At 49.3% G+C, this 20,375-nt stretch overlaps 4 protein-coding genes across 4 annotated transcripts in view; 3 read left to right on the top strand and 1 right to left on the bottom strand.

The window, feature by feature from the left end:
- Nucleotides 1-313: 313 nt before the first annotated feature.
- On the top strand, nt 314-2,867 carry EMWEY_00028620 (prohibitin, putative; the record flags this gene model as incomplete). The annotated part of the gene is made up of 3 exons (XM_013481408.1): nt 314-401; nt 1,262-1,683; nt 2,562-2,867. The coding sequence occupies 3 exons, from the start codon at nt 314-316 to the stop codon at nt 2,865-2,867; spliced, it is 816 nt and encodes a 271-aa protein (XP_013336862.1).
- A 2,482-nt stretch (nt 2,868-5,349) lies between these two features.
- EMWEY_00028610 (lipid phosphate phosphohydrolase 3, putative) lies at nt 5,350-6,303 on the top strand (the record flags this gene model as incomplete). Its single annotated transcript, XM_013481407.1, has 1 exon — nt 5,350-6,303. The coding sequence occupies one exon, from the start codon at nt 5,350-5,352 to the stop codon at nt 6,301-6,303; it is 954 nt and encodes a 317-aa protein (XP_013336861.1).
- A 3,734-nt stretch (nt 6,304-10,037) lies between these two features.
- Nucleotides 10,038-11,892, top strand: EMWEY_00028600 (hypothetical protein, conserved; the record flags this gene model as incomplete). The annotated part of the gene is made up of 4 exons (XM_013481406.1): nt 10,038-10,299; nt 10,657-10,941; nt 11,160-11,585; nt 11,855-11,892. 4 exons carry the CDS (start codon nt 10,038-10,040, stop codon nt 11,890-11,892), a joined length of 1,011 nt encoding a protein of 336 aa, XP_013336860.1.
- A 1,791-nt stretch (nt 11,893-13,683) lies between these two features.
- EMWEY_00028590 (microneme protein, putative) overlaps nt 13,684-20,375 on the bottom strand; it is a gene marked incomplete at both ends in the record, with an annotated part of 7,020 nt that continues 328 nt past the window's right edge. The window contains 4 exons of the mRNA XM_013481405.1: nt 13,684-13,814; nt 14,570-16,920; nt 17,220-17,606; nt 17,861-20,375. The exon at nt 17,861-20,375 is cut by the window's right edge and continues 328 nt beyond it. Coding sequence (XP_013336859.1) covers nt 13,684-13,814; nt 14,570-16,920; nt 17,220-17,606; nt 17,861-20,375 — 5,384 coding nt within the window. The remainder of the gene's footprint in view (nt 13,815-14,569; nt 16,921-17,219; nt 17,607-17,860) is intronic.

Genomic DNA, 20,375 nt, shown 5'->3' with positions numbered 1-20,375 from the left:
ATGCATCCGCAGAACACCTATGGTCCGCCGAACCGCAGGAGGGTCCTAAGTATGCCTTCGACTGCCTAAAACTGCACACATAAAGTAGAGCCCACATTTTTGTCAAATCAGTTAATCTCTCGAGTATTCTTTTCATGAATTAGCTGTTGCACATGACTACGCGTTTTTCTTCCGTCAGGGCTCGGCTTGCATTGCATGCAGCGGCTTCCCCACCGTTTTTGTAGCAATTGAATAGTTTGCGCATTTCCCCCCTATAAAAGCTTGCCTTCTTTAATTGAGCATTCTGAGATAAACTGCAGAAGAATCGTCGAAAATGAGCGAACGGCTCCTTACAAACATCGGCCGCCTCGGCGTTGCCATTGGGTTTTCGGGCGTTGTGGCCAAGTCGTGTCTGTACGACGGTAAGCTGACAATTGTGACATATGTACCTTCAACCACAAACCCCGAAATTTTGAATCCTAAGCTCTAAGTCTCAAACAGCTTTATTGGCCGGTTCATTCCCCCGCTGCATTGGTTGAGTGACTCCCTACGGTATGGGAGGTTTTAAATGCCAAGCACTGTGTTTGAAGACTTTTCCCTAAGATAGGCACATTGTTATGCCTCCGATTCTGGGAAATATATGCATACGTCGAGTGTAGAGACGCCAGTACGGTGATGCAACTGGAAGCGAGCTAAGCGGAAGGTGGTAGCTGTTGTTTCGTCTGGATCACTAAACCGACATCATGCCTTGTCACTAACATGCAGAGGAGCAGCAATACTTGCAGACGAGAACATTAACTGATGCGCCGCCGATTGGTGGAGAGAATGCTACAGGCGTGCATCGGCACATCAATAGAGAGCAGTGCAATGTGAATTACGTGCATACATAAAAGCATGGATTTCATGTTTCTATTAGCAAAGGGATATATGCAATTTTAGCGTCATTTGCGCATGCGTCATTGGCAACGATTTGTGAAGGTATACTTGCAAGACCTGATGGCAGAGTACTCCGTACACTCGGAACATATTTATTGAGGCCTATATTTGGTACAGAATTGCACTGTAGTACAGATGTAGAAGGCAGTCCTTCTCGTATTTTCGGCGAACCTGTTGGCTGCTGCAAATGACTTTGTGATGTGTGCGAGGGTGCGGATTAGCTAGGTTTACAGACGGGCACCAAAACAACCGAAGGGGAATATTTGCATAATTCTGTGTGTCGATGTGTGTGTATGTTTGTGTTTGTGTCTTTGTATTCGTTGTGTTGTGTGGCGTTCGTTTGCAGTGGATGGAGGCCAGCGCTGCATCATGTTCAATCGTTTTGGGGGGGTGTCCCAGCGACCGATAGGAGAAGGCTTGCATTTTTTTGTGCCGTGGTTGCAAGTGCCGTATATCTACGACATTAGGACTCAACCGAAAGTCATCACAACAACTACAGGCACGCGAGATTTGCAGATGGTGTCGCTTTCCCTGCGCCTCCTCTACCGGCCCAACGAAAGCCGCCTCCCCGTGCTGCACCAAACCCTTGGCCCAGACTTTGCAGAGAGGGTGCTGCCTTCTATTGGCAATGAAGTGCTCAAGGCTGTCGTCGCCAGATACGATGCGGAGAGCCTCTTGACACAGAGGAACAGGGTCTCGCAAGACATTCGAGAACAAATAACACAAAGGGCCAAAAACTTCGACATTGAACTCGACGATGTTGCCATTGTACGACATTCGTGCTACTGCTGCTGGAGGCTCCAGCTGCACCACGTTTTTCAGCTCTTGTTGCAGCTGATGCTGGGACTGTATCTGCATGCATTTGCAGGTGTATACGATGTAACCTGTGGAGATGTGGCACTACAGTCCATTTGTGCCAGTGCTAACCCATTTTAGCAAGTGGTCAACGCTGTGTACCAACGCATTGCGTTCTCGCAGTAGCAAACTTTCCCCGTTTCCTTGTAGGGTATTTGTACTTTTGTTTTGGTGTGTATCTTCTTGTGTTCATTTGTATATACCAGTCTATTATTATAGCATTTGTGCCTTGTTCTTTGGTGGGCAAGCACTGTATGAGTGTGCCGGTGAATATGCTGTGTGTCTGGCTGGACATCTTCACGTTGTGTGTGCACGTGCTTGTGCCACTTCCCGATACTCAATTATGACCCTTTATTCCAGCGGGAAAGGGTTTATATTAGCAGCGTCTATACGCATTGTACTTTATGTCATGCTTCCCGCTCCATCTGGCGGACTTAGGGAATCCTGTCGTACAGAATGCGGAGCACGCCACGCCACTCCAAATATTTGTTTTCACTGAACTAGCGCTGAATATAAGGTTAACGGTCGCAGACATTGGTGAAACAAAACATGTGTGACGCGGTTGCATGAATATTTGCATATATATTCGCCTTCATAGTAAATTTGCATACTTTTAAGTGGATTCGAGCTCAATGCATTGCGAAGTCCGTGCACATGTACATTTGCGTTGAGTGCTTGTGCATAGGCCTGTGTACATGCTTATTCCATGCAATAGCGCGTGCTTCCAAACTCAAAGTTTCTTTATATCCATGTGTATGGCTGTTTTTATACCTGCATGTTTGCGTATACAGACTCATTTGAGTTATGGAAAGGAGTTCTCTAGGGCGATAGAGGAGAAGCAAGTGGCGCAGCAGGAGAGTGAACGAATCAAGTTTGTGGTTGCGATGACAGAGCAGGAGAAAAAAGCAGCAATTGTAAAGGCAGAAGGTGAAGCAGAAGCTGCTTCCCTCATTTCAAAAGCCATTAAGGAACACGGTAGCGGACTTATTGAAGTTAGGCGCCTCGACGCAGCAAAGGAGATTGCGGAGGCTTTGGCGAAGTCGAAGAACGTCACATATTTGCCTCAAGGAGTGAATATGCTCCTCTCACAGCCCTAAATGCACAAAGGACGCTGACGCATCATTGGTCTGCAGGTGCAGCTTAAATGGCCTACCAGCGTGTAAATGAGCAACGAAAGAGCTTCACGTACACATGCAAGTGTTGGCATGAATGTGCGTATAATAATGAATGTGCAGATGCATAGTTTCGGGCATATGGGTCGGCATGTGCACAGTTAACAACCCATTATGTGGTGGCTACATAAGTTGCAGACTTTTCGAAGGTCCAGCAACACAAGATCCGCGCGCCATTCCGGTGAAGGACGATTGTAACCAAAGTACATCGACAGCCTAAGCCGCAAATGGCACGTTGGTACGTAAGTGGAAGCAGGAGGAATAGCTTCAAAAGGCATACGAGACGGAATAGTTTGGTTATCCTGGTTGGCACACTGCGAAACCCCAGGAGTGGTGAGCAAGGATGAAACGGTTAAAGGGTTTAAGGTTTGGAACTCCAGAGTAATGTTTGCTTTGTGATCTCTGGCGTTAAACACTACAAGTTTTATAGTCATTTAGACGTAGTGCTTCAGTGATTTCCCTGAATGTACTTCGTGCAGATATTTACCTAGCTTAAATAGGGACTTGCACGCTTGGGAGTGTTTGCCGTAGCATTCAAGAGTTTAGCCAACGAATAACTTGAGGACGCGTGGCTGCAGGGGCAGCACAAATACAATGCCAAATATGAGAAGCATGAACGAGAGTCTCAGGCTCCCCTTCCAACTTGTGCCTGTTCGGACGCAGCGCAAGTGACGTATATAATGTTTGTTGCCAAAATTTATACCTGTAACAAAGGAAATGAAAAAGCGCCTTTCATGCAGGCGAGGCAATTCCCTTGGTACAAAATACGCAGGAAAAGCGTTCACGTAGGAACGCAAATCCCGAAAAGTGCAACAGACGCTGGTCCGTACTGAATAGTTGAGGAAGGAATTGCCCCCTACCTATCCCATCATGGACGGTGACGAGATGTTCTACTTCTACAGTTGTCTTGTATATGCAGCATTACACATAATTCACTGCATAGAATGTGGTGTGCGGTTACAATATTCATGTGCCTTCAATTTAGAAGTCGTCTTCCAGGATGTCATATCACTTGAGTGGCTACCCTTCCGACAACATATGGCTGCAAGTTTTGAATTGATTTTGCTAGGCTATTTGCACATTGTAGCATTTCACTGCACATGGCAGTGCAATGCCGTAAGCTGACCGACACTGCGCCATGCAGAGCGTATTTTGCAGGTTTGATCAATGTAATGCTCCACGTCGATCTGGCACAGATGAGGAACTAGTCAAAACGCTGGCTGTCTGAACAGATGAACAGGAGCCAAAAGCGAATCCCACACTGCGCCTTTTGACACTGAAATTGCTACGTGAAGCTTGCTTCAATTTAACGCTGGAAACGGGTGGCAAATTGAAGGAGAGTAACAGATTACACCACTGAACATATTAAAAATGAAAATGTAGACTCATTGTTGTCCGAAGATGACTGATTTCTACTCCCAGCCCCCTTCCTCCAGGCCCAGCAAATGCTCGCGAGCTGTTGTCGTGATCGCCACAGCTTCTGTCTTGCTCGTTCCCTGCAGTAAGCGCCTTCTTCTTATGCATACTAAGAATTTAAATATTAAATGCGAGTCAATAAAAAATTTTAATAAAAGATCCGTGGAGAGAATTGCGGAAAGAACGCACTTTACTCTGTATTGGGGCTGCATGCATTCAGTTCGCGTATGGGGACTACGGAGCTGTCCTGAGCTGTACCCTCCCTACGCCTCAATTCTTTCACTGAAATCCTTTCTTGCTTCCTTTTTGGTGGCTTTGGAGAATTTATTTCAAAGCCAGTCATGCCAGCGCAACCGGGTGGGGGGGTATGTCACCACACTCTGGACAGCTAGCGAACGGCCCCTGCATTTATTTCTGGCTTGCCTCCATCCTTGCTTTTCCCTTCGTCGCCAACTTATAAATAGGTGATTTGGCCAACTCAGGAGGCCACTCATCATTACTGACGGGGGAGCCACTTGCCGAGACGTTCGTTGCTGCGGAGCAACACCCGTGGGAACCCAAAGCAAGCATTGCTTCTGCCGTGCATGATTGCACTTGCAGCGTTGACCTCCTTCAGCTTAACAGCTGCACTCGTAAGGTCATTTTATGGTTTGCAGTCAAGCAGGAAGAGGGTTTGAAAATGCGGAGCTAGGAGACGCCGTCCACCGCCGCAGCGAATGCTCGCGCCTTTCTTGAGGGGAGAACCGCGTGGCTCCTGTTATTTATCGCTTCTTGACCTTGCGGAACAGCAGGGCTCTGGGGAATTACATATGTAGGAATATATATTTCTACTGCTAAAGTCGTTGCTTTCCTTCTTTTCTCCCCGGCGGCGACTCTCTGTAAAGGGACGGCCGAAAGGGCATCTGTCCGTCTTGTTTGTGAAGGTGTAATTCGCCGCAACTGATTAAGGCAGCCTTTCTATTGCATTAATGCATGAAGGAAGCAGCAAAGAATGCAGTTTGAGACGATAGTGCGTACCGAGCCCCCAGGGTCTTCTGGGCGTCGCTCTCTTTGGGAGGAGGATACCTCCCGCTGCGGCTCAGCAGAAAGCACGACGATAAGGCTATGCGTGCACCTTTTCTGCGCTGCGTGCCTGGGTGCTTTTGTGCTTTGGGGGATCAAAGCCGATCCTCCTGTCAAGGGTTTCTTTTGCAACGACACCAGCATCCGATATCCCCTGAAGGCGGAGACTGTCCCCGCCAATTTGGCGACTGTTATCGTCATTGGTGTTCCTGTAATTATCTTCGTGTCTGTGGAGGTGTTGCAAATACTGGTGGTCGATAGGAGCGGCCCCTCCAGTGTTTCGTTAGTTTGCTGCTCTGTACCTAAGATACTCGCCGACATGTATCTGGTGTTTGGGGGTTTCGCCTTCGGGCTTCTCTTGAACTTTTCACTAGCAAATGTGGCCAAGCTGTGCATTGGCAGACTGCGGCCTCATTTTCTTTCAGTCTGTCAGCCAAATTGGAATGCTCTACAGTGCACCGACACCACAGGCGACCTGTACGTGAACGTGTATGAATGCCGTGGAACAGATCTGGCAGCGATCAAGGAGGCGCGTCTCAGCTTTTTCTCTGCTCACAGTAGCAATTCTAGCTGTGCTATGATATACGCTCTCATATATCTCCAGTATCGCCTCACAAGATCTTACTATGGGTCCCTCATGCCTTCATTGAGGCAAAGACAGAGGAGCGGCAGCAGGGCGCAGTGGGCCTGGGATACAGCAACTGCCTTGCGTCCTTTCATTCAGGCAATTCTTCTCATTCTTTGTCTCTTCATTGCCCTTTCCCGTGTTATGGATTACTTTCATCATCCGACAGATGTTCTAACGGGCCTATTTGTGGGAACAGTTGTTGCTTTTTACTCTGCCTTCTACGTCAGTAAACTGCATCTTCTTGGTCGCATCTAACAAGAGAGGTCCGTCTGCTGCTGCTGCTTGGGGCTGCATGCAACTGCACGAACGATGATTAGCGGCTAAGGATGCCGACAAACTGAGGAAGAAAAATGGAAGGAGAGCTATGATGCAGGTGCTTACAGACAAGGCGACAACAGATCGGCACACCAAGAGATATAGTCAAACTCCTTGCATGCAGGCTGAAGGTTTTAGAGGGCCCAATTCTGAGGTGAAGGAGGAAGTAAAAAGCAATCAAGGCAGGCAAGAGAGCTACGCAGGTTGTGACACAAGAAGGGATCGCCGCAGCAAACAAGAATCAACGTTGGTTACCAAAAACACAAGTTTAAACTTTGCAGGAGTAAGTTAAATGAATCCCGCAGGTTTTCATTGCATTGTGGTTGTAATTATGCAGTCGTGTGTAAAAGTTCAACCCACAGCAGCACCGAGCAGGTTCTAATTTGAACCAAACGCTACAGGTTCCTTAATTTGTGACAATTTTATGGTGGCTTCAAAAAGGATGACCTCAATGCAGAAGGGGAGAAGAAATAATCCGTTAAAATTCGCGGCAAAAGGAAATATTGTTTCGTCTTAGAATGCACTGAGGAAAAAGGGTCCCATTCTTTCCCAATAATTTCTTCAACTTCGAGAGTTCGTTTTGCGCTCAGCTGTCTCACATGCTACGGCCCTCCCACCCAGCCCACTTTTCTGTATCTCCGAAGAGCACATCCCTTCTCTTGCATTTATATTATTTATGCTGTCGATTATAACCTTGAAACACCTCATTCTTCTCAAGCACTTCGTGCACATTCAGTTGTTCAGTTGTTCTTGCACACAACTGTTTTCCATGCTACAGCTCTATGCTTGCTTGCACTTCTTCATATCTGAATAGCTTATCTATCTACATATGTTCGTCTAAACAGAACACATCGTAATTTACATGGGTCTTATAATGGGATGGGGAGATTATTTGGCCACAAACTAGACAAGCATGCAGCTTGTTTTGTTCTTAATTGAAGTTTCTTCCTCGTGTTCTACGAAGCTTTCACACATAAGCAGCAAGTGCTTTTCTGGAGGAAGAACCTTTAAAATTAATCCCTTTCTTGAGACAGTCTTGAAGCTGGATTGATAGAACAAGAGGGCAATTAGATAGACATCATCATAGCTACAAGCACCACTGTTATTTCACGAGGGCTCGAAGAGTGCGTCTACGATATAGGGTTTAGGGTTTAGTGTTTATGATTTGCTGAGGAACAATAATTGAGTCTCGGTCCTGTACCAGCTCGTATATGCAAGCTTCTTTGAAAGCCACTGGGCTTGTCTTAAAGAGAAACCTGTGAGGGGAATGCTTTGTCTACGGCATATGAACGCATAGTCTTACTAGCGTTGTTGCTTAAGAGTGGTTGCAAGGGGAATATTTGGAGAATTATCCTACATATTGCGGCACATACCTCCTCTGCCCGTACTCTCCCCAGAGAAGGTCCAGAGACACTGCTCTCTGCATGCGGTCGATGAGCATTGCCACAAGTTGAATTGAGAGGATTTGCACATCCATAGCACACAAATAAGGCGCTTGCAGACATTCAAACGAACTAGTTAGAATGGCATTTCCCTCCTCCCTTCTTTGTATTAGCATGAAACTGTATGCGTGGGACCAACGTAAGCAGAATATATTCTTTTTTAAGGGTTTTTCTCGTCTGCATGCGACTATCTGAGGACTGGTCCAATAAAATACATACTTCTCAATCACACACACTTCACGCTTCTTTGCCAGACTTGATATATCTATGCACGATTGCACCCCCACTACTCCCGAAGACAATTTGTATGCCTGTATTCAGTTTATACGACTTTTAGAGCTACAAGCGCTACCTTCCTCATTAATTCAAGTGATCTAAACACCGCCGTTTCGTATTTTGAATACTTTAAGGTTGTACGTTGCCCCTAGACAAGGGAGACCGCTGATAGCTGGAGCAGACGCAAACAAATTCAATAAATATTATTCTCCTATTGAAAAATTTATGCTCTAAGCAGTTCTTATACCTTCATACCTTGTCACCTTGTCTCCACGTGTAGCGATAGATTGGCACGGAGACAGTCCTGGGGTTCCTGCCACCGACTTAGATAATAAAGAGTGAATAAGCAGATAATTGCAAGAACAGCAGCAGCTCTCCTTGCTGTAATTGTCGTTACAAGCAGGTCAAAGTGCCACCAAACCCAAGCTCCGTTATTGTATGCATGCACCCTGCACTAATTTGTTCCCTCAGCTCTCATTAGCCACTTCGCAGAAACCGTGCATGCGGCGCGACATACCAATACGGATAATAATACACTCGAATATACAGCTAACACAGAGAGCGCTACAGACAAGGAAGGGTTAGGCACAGTACGCATTGCGGATTAAAGGAAGTCATCTTTCTTTTCTGCTGACCTTGTTAGCTCCAAAGGAGTCGTAAGCCTTAACGAAATATCATATGTGGGTATTTACACGCCTGCTTGCGTTTTGAGCGCAATGCCTTCAAGTGTTGCAGCACTGCTCGTTGCTGTTGCTCTTGCTGTCGGTGCTGTAAGACAGACAACCGTGATGAATGCATGCACGACCAAGAATTCTGTGCTGCACGCATGCGCGCTGTACACAATTGCTGAAGAGTATTACTTGCATGCAAGATACCTACTACGACAGAAGCCACAAGATCATTTTCTCAAGTCTCCAGAGGAGCTGTGATACAGCTGTGCTGCATCACACCTGCAACACAGTTGTGTCTGCTCTTCCTTCTGCTACAGGATGAAGAAGATGAGGAAGGAGTGAATATATAAAGGGGAAAATGTTGCAGATGATGGCGGAGTTGTGGCAAAAATCAAAGTCAAGAAGTGGCCCCACAAGACAACGGTCACTTTTGGCGGTTACACAGGAGAAGTGTGTGTTCCTGTTTTGTCCGTTCCTTCTACATACAATTTACTTAATTAATAAAATTATAATAATTTCTTATTGCTGCTGCAAAATGTCACGGGGAAGGCCAACAGTTCGATTGCGTTGCGCCTCTTCATCTCTCTACAACCCATGTGTATTTGAAGTTTAGGGGTATATTGCAGTTGCGGTGTTAGAGCATGCCTCCTTGATTTAGAGATAAACGTGCATGAAGAATGAATAAAATAGTATTTATTTACTAAAGAAAACGGTTTAAATAACTACAATCATTGCTCCTTTACACCCGGTTTGCTGCGGTCTTCTACTGCACGGCCGGCCTCGACAGCCACAGCCCCTTCTTCCCTGTATTGTCCTACGTATACAATTCAAGTTTGGCTTGTTGTATGTACTGAAAGGAGGATATTTCGTGTTTAAATGAAGGAATTGGTCCTTTAGGTTTTAATACATCTTTTTCCTCTTATTAAGGGGGTATTTCTGCGTCGAAGGCACAGCGGAGGAACGACAACCACACAGAAGACAGTTCTTAAGCCACAGCAGCAGTCCTTTATGTAGAGTGTTGCGGTGTATATACACATCACAGAATAGGAGAGGGCCTCGTCTCTGTCTCGATATAAAGGAATTCATAATTGTACAGGCCATAGTGGAGGCATACGCTTGTCTTCCCGCTATCTTCTTGCATACTCTAAAACCCCTCTGGGGACGGCGTCGTCTTGTCGGCGGGCGGCGTCTCCTCGAGGGTTTACTGTTTGGGGTTTAGGGTTTGCATTAGATTGAAGGATTTAGGCCTTAGGGTTTGGGTTTTAGGCTTTAGGGTTGCAGCAGGATGCCAGTTGCAGCCAACGGGGCGCCTGTGGCGTCAACTCTGTCTACTAGTATTCTTCTTTTCTTCTCCTCTCTCTTGGTTGCAGCAGCAGCATCAGCAGGGGCATCAGTAGTAGATTCATCAACAACAGCAGCAACAGCAGCAGCACCACCACTTGTTACTGCTGACCAGCTGCAGCAAGATGCAGGGGAGGATGCCGAGGAACCTGCCTGTACCACCGGCTTGCGGGACGCCATAAATGCGGCAATCACCCATATTCAAGGTTCGCAGGGTTTAGGGTTTAGGGTTTAGGGTTTATGGTTTGGGGAGATGTAGGGTTTGGACTGGAGTTCGTTGTTCCTCTGTCTTGACGTCTGCTATCTCTTAAGCAACACCATCAACGGCAGCATCTCTGAGGGTTTAGGGTTTAGAGTTTAGGGTTTAGGGTTTAGAGTTTGCTGTGGTGGCTGTGTGTTGCTTGCCTTTGTCTTGACCTTTCCACGGGCAACAAGAGCATCAACATCATCAGCAGCAGCAGGAGCAGCAGGAGCAGCAGGAGCAGGAGCAGAAGGAGCAGCCCATTTTTGTCGATTTAGGGTTTAGGGTTTAGGGTTTATGGTGTATTGTTTGTTGTATGCAGCGGAGCACTATATCCCTAGTGAATTAATGCAACGTTATAGGAAAGTCCCTTATGTTCCTTTATTATTATGTCCTTTATTGCCTGCTTCCTCTGAGGCAACTTATTGGCCATCATTATCTTCTTTGCATCCATCAGATCTTCTTCTTAAGGTATTAGATAGAAATACACTTCGTGTTGCTTCTTATGGTGTACCTCCGCAGCAGCAGCACCCTGAGGGGCCCCTTAGGGCATTTAGGGGTTATGATTGGGGAGAAGAAGCAGATTATTCAAAGGATCCACCACGTGGTATGTCCTCATCTACGATCTAGGGTTTAGGGTTTAGGGTTTAGGGTTTGGGGTCTGATGACGAATACTGTCTTACTACTTAGGTGGTTTAGGAATGAATAGGAATTCTGTTTATTGTATAGTATTTATTGTTTTTTCTGTGCTGAGGCACCAACGATTTAGGGTTTAGGGTTTAGGGTTTAGGGTTTAGGGTTTAGGGTTTAGGGTTAATTGTGCAGGTTATTTTCCGGATTATTTACGTCATTTAGCAGCAATAATATCATTACATTATGGACGTCCAGTTTCTGTTCAATGGATATTTTATGTAAATGGGGCTGCATGCTTGCATGCAGTATTAAAAGGAGAGGCAGATATGACGGATATATATTTCTTGCAATCTGTACCTGATGATGATTCATTAAAAGCAGTAAATAGTACTCTTTCTTCTCCTCCTCTCCCTTCTCCTCCTCCTTCTTCTTCTTCTTCTCCTGTTGCTGATTCTCCTGCTGCTCCTGCTGGTGCTCCTGCTCCTGCTGGTGAAGGAGATTCATCATCATCATCAGCAGCAGGAGCAGGAGCAGGAGCAGGAACAGGAACAGGAACAAGAAATAAATATAATAAAATTATACATTCACGTATAGAGGCAGCAAATAATGGATTATTAGGTGCATATTTTTATAGAACTTGTCCTGTTGTAGGTGCAAGTACAGTATTTATAACAAGAAATAATTTTAAGGTTAATACATTAAAGGATATTATTGTATATTTACGTACAAGAAATAAAATACAATCTATTCCTGTTGCTTGTCTTACTCATGCTAATCAAAAATTACTTGCTTTCCTTCTTCCTCCTAATACACCTTTTGTTGTACTTAATAGTAAGTTTATTAACCCTTTAGGGTTTAGGGTTTAGGGTTTAGGGTTTAGGGTTTAGGGTTTGTTGGGGTTTACTGTATTGTTCCTGTTATATAGAATATTATTACTCTTGCTCATTTATTTCCTTATTACTCTTTTATTCTTTTATTCTTTTTTTCTTTTTTTTCTTTTATTCTCTTTTTTTTTTTTATTAAATTATTTTTTTATGCAAATTATTTTTCTTCTTGTGTTCTTCTTGCATGCGCTGTTTCTCTTCTTCTTCTTTCTTGTATTTCTTGTTAGTGTACTGAATTTCCTCTTTTGCTTATTATTTTAATTTAATTTATTAATTAAATTATAATTTATTATTTATTTATTTATTTATTTATTTATTTATTATTAATGTGCTGCAGAGAAGACGGCATTAGATGCTGTACGTAGTGGTGAGGTATTGGGCTTATTTATGACGGGTACACCAAGAGAGGAGGAGCTAATGGGGCTGCATGCAATAAATACAAATTTATTTTCCTCTATGGGTCCTTGGTTACGGCGTACAGACACTGCAGCATGTCTAGCTCATAGATTTCAGACAGATAAGGCATTGCTGCAGGCAGCAGCAGCAGCAGCAGCAGCAAATAGTAACCAACAGATGCAGCTGCAGCAAGTTGACGGAAATAATTCAGCAGCTAAAGCTGCTGCTGCTGCTACGTCTGCAACTACTGCTGCTGCTGCTGCTGCACTTACAGCAACACTAGCTACAATCCTCTTTGCACTATAAGACATCGCATGCAGCAGCAGCAGCAGCAACACGCAACAGGTAATAAACACAGTGCTGCTGAGCTGCTGCTACACCGACACACCGTCTCCCGCTTGCCGGTTTTGCTGCACCTGCAACAACGCTACCTGCTGCATCTGCTGCAGCAGCAGCAACTGCAACTGCAGCAGCAGCAACTGCAACTGCAGCAGCAGCAACTGCAACTGCAGGAGCAGCAATTGCAACTGCAGCAGCAGCAATTGCAACTGCAGGAGCAGCAATTGCAGCACCCGCAGCGGCACCATCAGCCATAGCTGCAGCCTCCGCTGCAGCATCAGTACAACTACCACTACAAGCAGCGCCAGCAACTGCAGCAGCAGCAGCAGCAGCAGCGCAAGCAGCTGTACAGTTGAGGGGAGGGAGCCTTCCTTCGGCAGCAAAGAAGGACGGAGGAAATGTTCGTTTGTTTGTCTTTTTTATTCTTTTTTCCCCCCTTTTTGTTGCATTATAATTATATACACTATATATATATTATAATTATATAATTATATATTATTATAATTATATACTTATATTTATATATGCTATGTATATATACATAAGAAGGGAGAGAATATAGACAAGGAAGAGGAGACGCGAGACTGCTGCTGTGCATGCAACCAAAGACACACTAACACCCGAAGCAGTAGCAATGACAGCAGCAGCAGCAGCAGCAGCAGCAGCAGAAGTGGGGATAGCGAAGTAAGCTGGAGAAGCCGCTGCAGCAGCAGCAGCAGGAGCAGGAGCAGCAGCTCCTGCTGCAGCAGCTGACATCGCAGAAGCAGCATCAGCACCAGCTACTGTAGTAACACCAGCAGCAAAAGCAGCAGCAGCAGCAGCAGCAGCAGGAGCAGAAGCTACTGCAGCAGCAATTAAGTAAAAGTAATAAACAGACGAATTGAAAAAGATAAAAGACAAAAGTGACAAAGGTTGAGGTGTACGTACACTCCAATCAATAAGAGAGAAGAGAGGAGAGCTGCCTATACACCTGAATCCCTCTATGCAACAAACAAAACAAAATAAGATGACATATGCTGCTGCTGTTTATGTATGACATATAAATCCTGATATATCTATCAGGCATGCTGCTGCTGCTGCTGCTGGTGCTGCTGCTGCTACTGCTGCTGTTGTTGCTGCAGTAGGGGTAGAGTTTCCTCTGCTGCAAGGGTTATTGCTGCTGCAGCTGCAACGATAGGAATTGCTGCTTCTGCAGCAGAGTCGCTTGCTGCTGCTGCTGCTGCTGCTGCTGTTGCAACGAACAAGCAATGGCAAACATAAAAATCAAACACTGCTGCATGCATGCAGCCCCCAAATATAATATGGGTAGTCTGCAGTAGCAGAAGCAGCAGCAGCAGCAGCAGCAGCAGAAGCAGCAACAGCAACAGGAAATAAAGAAAGATATACTACTGCTGCTCTTGCTGCTGCTGCTGCTGCTGCTTCAAGCGCTGCAACAGAGAGGAGACACAATAGACCTGAGACCCTCGCCACGAATGTGTGCGACAGCAGCTGCAGCAGCAGCAGCAGCAGAAACAGCAGCAGCAGCAGCAGATACAGAAGAAAGGTAAAAAGCCAATCAAAATAATTATAAATTTGTCGTGGTCCTCTCTACAGCTCCAATAACTAGGGTTTAGGGTTTAGGGTTTATTAGGGTTTAGGGTTTATTAGGGCTTATTAGGGTTTAGGGTTTATTAGGGTTTAGGGTTTAGGGTTTAGTACTCCTCATTGGGTGGGCAGCAGCAGAATGATCAAAAGTCTGCGGTGCTCTCTGTAGGGGAAAGCCCAGCAGCAGCAACAACAGCAGGAGCAAGAGGTGACGTTGGTGCTGCAGCACAAATAGCAGCAACAGCAGCAGCAACAACAGCAACAACAGCAGCAGCAGCAGCAGCAGCAGAAACAGCACCGTGAAGGGCATGCAGAAAGAGGGGAGGGCTGCTGCTGCTGCCTGCAGCAGCAATTTCTGGTTGTTTCCTTCTGTTGCTGCTGCTGCTGCATTAGACCTACCGCTATCCTTCTCTGGCCGCTGCATCTGCTGTTGCAGCAGTGTCTGCTGCAGCTGCTGCTGCAGCAGTTGGTGCTGCAGCAGCTGCTGCTGCTGCAGGAAATCGGGGAACTCAAAGTCGTCGTCGTCGGGATCGTCTCCCATGTCTGCCCATCGTTGCTTCCTAGGTGGCTCTGCTGCTGCTGCTGCTGCTGCTGCTTCTCCTTGCTGCTGCTGCTGCTGCTGATCCTGCTGTGGTTGCTCGTCGTCCTGATGCTGCTGCTGCGGCTCATGCTGTTCCTGTTCCTGCTCCCCACGTTCCTCCGCAGCATCCAGCCAACTGCTGCTGCTGCTGCTGCTGCTAGGCTGATGCGGAGGCTCCTCTTCTTCCTGCTGCTGTTCCTGCTGCTGCGGTGAAATATCCTGCTGCTGTTGATGCTGCTCCTCGAGCTGCTGCTGCTGATGGTCGTGCTCCTGCTGCATGCGCTCCTGCTGCCTCTTGTCTTCATGCTGCTGGTATGGCTGCGGCACCTCCTGCTCTCGCTCTTCCAGCTGCTGCTGCTGCTGCTGCTGCTCTTCAAGCTGCTGCTGCTTCTGCTGCTGGTGGTGCTGCGCTTCGCGCTGCTCCTCCTCCTCCTCGAGATGCTGCTGCTGCTGCTTCTCTTCGAGCTGCTGGTGCTGCTCCTCTCGTTGCTGCTGCTTGTATTGCTCTTTGCGCTGCTGCTGCTGCTGCTGCTGTTGTTGCTGTTCTGGGGAATCATGTTTATGCTGTATCGTCTCATCTGCTGCAGCAGCCTCTAGCTGCTGCTGCTGCTGCAGTGACACCGAAGCAGCGTCTTCGTTACATATTGAGCCAACAGATTGCTGCTGCTGCTCCTGCTCCTGTTCCTGCTGCCGCTGCTGCTGATTGTCGGCGGGTTCCTGGTCTGCGTGCTGCTGCTTATGCTGCTCCGCTGCAGCCGCGCCACTCTCCTCTGCCTGCTGTTCGTGCTGCTGCTGCTGCTCGTGCTGATGCTCGCGGCGCTCCTCCAGCTGGACCTGCGGCTTATCGTCAAGCTGCTGCTGCTCATGCTGCTGCTGCTCCTCGTGCTGCTGATGCTGCTGCTCTTGCCGTTGCTGCAGCTGTTGATCCTTCTCCTCTCGTTGCCTTTGCAGATGGGCGTCGTGCTGCTGATGCTCGTGCTGCTGCTGCTCATGCTGCGGCTGCTCATGCCGTTGCTGCTGCTGATCTTCCTCCTCAAGGTGCCTCTGCTGCACGTCATCAGGCTGCTGCTGCTGCTGCTGCTGCTGCTGCAGCTCTTTTGGCTGCTCCTGCATGTGGTCTTCGCCAGCATTCTCTGCATCGGACACCTTCGGGTCTTCCTCAGCAGGTTGCTTCTGCTGCTGCTGCTGCTGCTGCTCGTTCTGCTGCTGCTCTGCTGCTGCTTCATGTGTCTCCCTCTGCAGTTCCTCTTGTTGCGCCTTCTCTTGCACGGGCTGCTGCTGTGTCTGTGGAGTCTGCTGCTGTTCATTGTCTTGCTGGTGCTGCTGCTCCACTCGTTTCTCCTGGTGCTGCACCTGCTGCTGTGGCTCGCGCTGCTGCTGCTGCTGCTGCGGTTGCTGCTGCGGGGTTTGCTGCTTTTGCTGCTTATGGGGAGAAGCTGCAGGAGTCTCCTGTGATTGTCTGTGTCCCCCAACAGGAGTTTGCTGTTGTTGTCTCTGCTGGTAGTTCTGTCTCTGCTGCTGCTGCTGCTGCTGTGGTTGCCGCTGCTGCTGCAGCGGCGGCGGCGGAGGAGGTGGCGGGTGCTTGGGTCTACCAGACTCCCTGTAGGGGCCCCTCAATGGGTCTGCATGCTGCTGGTGGTGGTGGTGCTGCTGCCTCTGCAGATTTAGGGGAGGAGGCAGGGGCCCCCCTCCAGGGTATGATGTGCCAATGATGCGGCATGAAGCAGCAGCAGCAGCTGCTGCTGCTGCTGCAAGTTGATGCTGTGAGGGTGATGCTGCAGCAGCTGCAGCAGCTGCAGCAGCAGCAGGATCCACAAAAGGAGCTATCTCCCCTAGGTACTGCTGCTGCAGAAATAATTGATAACTTAGATCAGGATTAGGTTGCATGCCCCTTGGGGGCCCCCATCTATCTTGCTGCTGCCTGCTCATGATACCCATGTGTCGAGGATCTGCTGCTGCTGCTGCTGCAGCAGCAGCAGCAGTTGCAGCAAAATATCGAGCTGCTGCTGTTCCAGGAGGAGCAGCAAATGCAGCAGGATGAAAGGGAGGAAGCACAAAACCCTCAGCAGGAAACGGCATGCTGCTGCTGCCGTTGTTGCTGCTGCTGCTGTTCATGGGGTTCATGCTGCTGATGCTGCTGCTGCTGCTGCCTGGATTCAACAGACGGCCTCTGCCACGACGAGGAGGAAACGAAGGCTGCATGCGATTTGCTTCTGCTGCAGATACACCTGGATACGGGCCCCGACCCCAAGGAGCAGCATCTGCAGCAGCAGCAACAGCAGCAGCAGCAGCAGCAGCAACTGTAGGGGGTGCATAGCAGCAAGCATCAGCAGTAACGCAGCAGCATAAACAGCAGCAAATGTGACTGATCTAGCAGCAGCAACGGCAGCACCAACAGCAGCAACAACAGCAGCAGCAACGACAGCAACAGCAACAACACCCACAACGGGTAGCTGTTGCTGCTCCTACTTGCCTGGATGTCCCATTTGCATATGCTGCTGCTGCTGCTGCTGCTGTCCATGCATGCGCTGTTGAGGGCGGTAGTTGTACTGCTGCACATTCCATGGGCTGCGTCTCCCCCTCATGCTGCTGCTGCTGCTGTTGCTGCTGCTGCTGCTTGCATGCGCTGCATCTCCCATCTGGCGTCTTCTGCTGAAACCTGCATTGCCTTGCTGCTGCTGTTGTTGTTGTTGCTGCTGCTGTTGCTGCTGCTGTTGCTGCTGTTGCTGCTGCTGCTGCTGACGCGGATTTGAGGGGCCAGGGAGGGGCCTCAAGACAAAGCTGCTAGTAGCGTTGCTGCTGCTGCTGCCGCTAGGAGTGACTGCCTGCTGCGTGCTAGCCCGCCTATTCCCAATGCTGCAACAGCAACAGCAACAGCAACAGCAGCAGCAGCATCAGCAAAAGCAGCAGCAATAGCAGCAGCAGCACCGGCACTACCACAGCCTTCTGCAGAGCCCCTACGGTGTAGCAGCTTTCCCACAGTAGCAGAAGAATCAACAGCAGCAGCAGCAGCAGCAGCAGCAACAACAGCAGCAGCAACAGCAGCAGCAACAGCAGCAGCAACAGCAGCAGCAGCAACAGTAGAAGCACCAACAGCAGCAGTAGCGTACGCTGCATTAGAGTTCTTCCTTCCCCTCATTGCTGCTGCCTTCCCTAAGGGAGGCCAATGTGCTTCTGCCTCTCCTGCTGCTTCTGCTGGTGTTGATGCAGTTGCTGCTGCACTTGGAGGTGCAGCAGCAGCAGCAGAACGGGCAGCAGCAGGAGAAGAAGTAGCAGCAGAAGAAGGAGCAGCAGCAGGAGCAGCAGGCCCTCTCTCCTTGGATGAGTTCCTCTTGGATGTGCCTTCACGAGAACGACCTCCTGCTGCACCTGTTGCTGCACCTGCTGCTGCTGCTGCAGCTGCAGGTGATGCTGCTGCTGCAGGTGATGCAGGTGATGCAGCTCCTTGTGCAGCATTAGCAGCAAGTGCACCTTCTGCTGCTTCTGCTGCTGCTGCTGCTTCTGTGGGGCTTCCCGATTGCCTTTCAGAGATTCTACCAGCAGCGCGGTGGCCGCCCTGCTGCTGCTGCTGCTGTTGCTGCTGCTGCTTCTTCTGCGGCTGCTGCTTTGGCTGCTGAGGCTGCTTCGGCTGTTGCTGCTGCTCCTGTTGCTGTTGCTGCTGTTGCTGCTGCTCTAGCTGCTCTGGCTGCGGCTCTGGCTGCTCTGGATGCTCTAGCTGCTGTTGCGGCTGCTGCTGCTGCTGCTGTTGCTGCTGCTGCTGCTGTTTTCCCCTACGGCGAGTTCTTTTACGTTTTTCTTCCGTGGCCGTCCTTGGCTCCTGCTGGCCCTCTGCAGCAGCAGGACCTGGCTCTGCTGCTGCTGCTGCTGCTGCTGGAGATGTACGAGTTGCAACTGCTGCTGGAGATGTACGAGTTGCTGCTGCTGCAGCTGGAGACATGCGGGTTGCTGCTGCAGGTGCTGCTGCTGCTGGAGACGTACGAGTTGCTGCTGTAGGTGCTGCTGCTGCTGGAGACGTACGAGTTGCTGCTGCATGCGCTGCTGCTGGTAGGGGTAACGGGGTTGCTGCTGCTGCTGCAGCAGCTTCTGCTGGCGCCAATGGTGAAGCTGCAACCGGCGACTTAGGAGCTGCTGCTGCTGCTGCTGCGGGCGATCCATCGTCTCTCTTCCTATCCGCAGCAGCAGCAGCTGCAGCAACCTCAGCAGCAGCAGCAGCAGCAGCAGCTTGCTCTGTATCTTGTGATAATTGTGCTGCTGCGCTTCGATTGGCCAATGCTGCCTTCCTGCTTCTTTTTCCTGCTGCTCCTGCTGCAGCAACAGTTGCTGCAACCTCTGCAACTGCTGCTGCTGCCTCTGCTGCAGCACGAGAGGCAGCAGCAGGTATATGTGTATGTGGCTGCTGCCTCTGGTGTTGCTGCTGCCCTGCAGCAACAGCAGCAGCAGCTGCTGCTACACCCGCCAATGCAGCAACTTCCCTCGCACTCATCTCTACTAAGAAACGCCTATCCGAGCCACTGTCTGCTGCTGCTGCTGCTGCTGCTGTTTCTGGTGCTGCTAATTCTGCTGCTGCAACAGCTGCAGCAGCAGCCGCTGCTAGTGGTGATAGTGCTGCACGAGCAGATACTGCTGTTGCTCCTGCTGGTCGAGGTGCAGCTGCTGCTGGTGCTCCTGGTGCTGCTGCTGCTGTTGCTGCTGCTGCTGCTGCTGCAGCATGGCTTTCGCTTGTGTCAGAGTCATCCTGCAAGTCAATATTATGCTGCTGCTTCTTCTGTCGCTGCTGCTGCTGCTGCTGCTGCGTTTGCTTCTGTCGCTGCTGCTGCTGCGGCTTCTGTTCCTGCTGCTGCTGCTCGTGTTCCCGTTGCAGCTGCCGGTTGTGCTGCTGCAGTTGCTGCTCCTGCTCTGCAGTAGGGCCTCCTGTCTTCTTTTTCTGCTTTTCTTTCTGTTGCTGCTTTTCTCGCTGCTGCTGCTGTTGTTGCTTCTGCTGCTGCTTTTGCTGCTGCTGCTGCTGCTGCCGGGACTGCAGCACCGTCGGCTCCGTCTCTGTGCTGTCTACAGACTCTCCCCTGCTAGAAGCTCCGCTATCGTGCTGCAGTCTTGCTGCTTCTGCTTCTGCTGCTGCTGCTGCTGCTTTTGCTGCTGCTTCTTTTGCTGCTGCTGTTTTTGCTGCAGTTGCTGCTGCTGCTGCTCTTGATGTAGCTGGCTTGGCTGCACCATCCCCTGGCTTGCTGCGTTTTGCTGTTGGCGTCTCTGGAGTGGCAATTGCTGCTTCTGCTGCTGCTGCTTCTGTTGCTGCTGCTGCTGCCTCTTTTGCTTCCGCTGCTGCTGCTGCTTGTTTTGCTTCCGCTGCTGCTGCTGCTGGCGCTGCACGTCCCGCAGCCTTTGCTGCTGCTCGTGAGCGTTCTGCTTGTTGAGGACGGTGGTGGTCTTGCTCCAGCAACGGGGATTGCTGCTGCTGCTGCTGCTGCTGCTGCTGCTTCTGCTGCTTCTGCTGCTGCTGAGGCTCCTGTATATCCGGAAGGTTTTGCTTCTTCTGGTTCTTCTGCTTTCTTTGTCGGACACCCCCTTGCTGCTGCTGCTGCTGCTGCTGCTGCTGTTGTTGTTGTTGTTGTTGCTGCTGCTTCTCAGCAC

The sequence above is a fragment of the Eimeria maxima genome, genomic scaffold, assembly GCF_000499605.1.
Source record: "Eimeria maxima Weybridge genomic scaffold, Emw_scaff329, whole genome shotgun sequence".
NCBI lineage: Eukaryota > Apicomplexa > Conoidasida > Eucoccidiorida > Eimeriidae > Eimeria > Eimeria maxima.
Note: the sequence above shows the minus strand (reverse complement) of the source record. Positions and strands in the feature narration are given on the sequence as shown.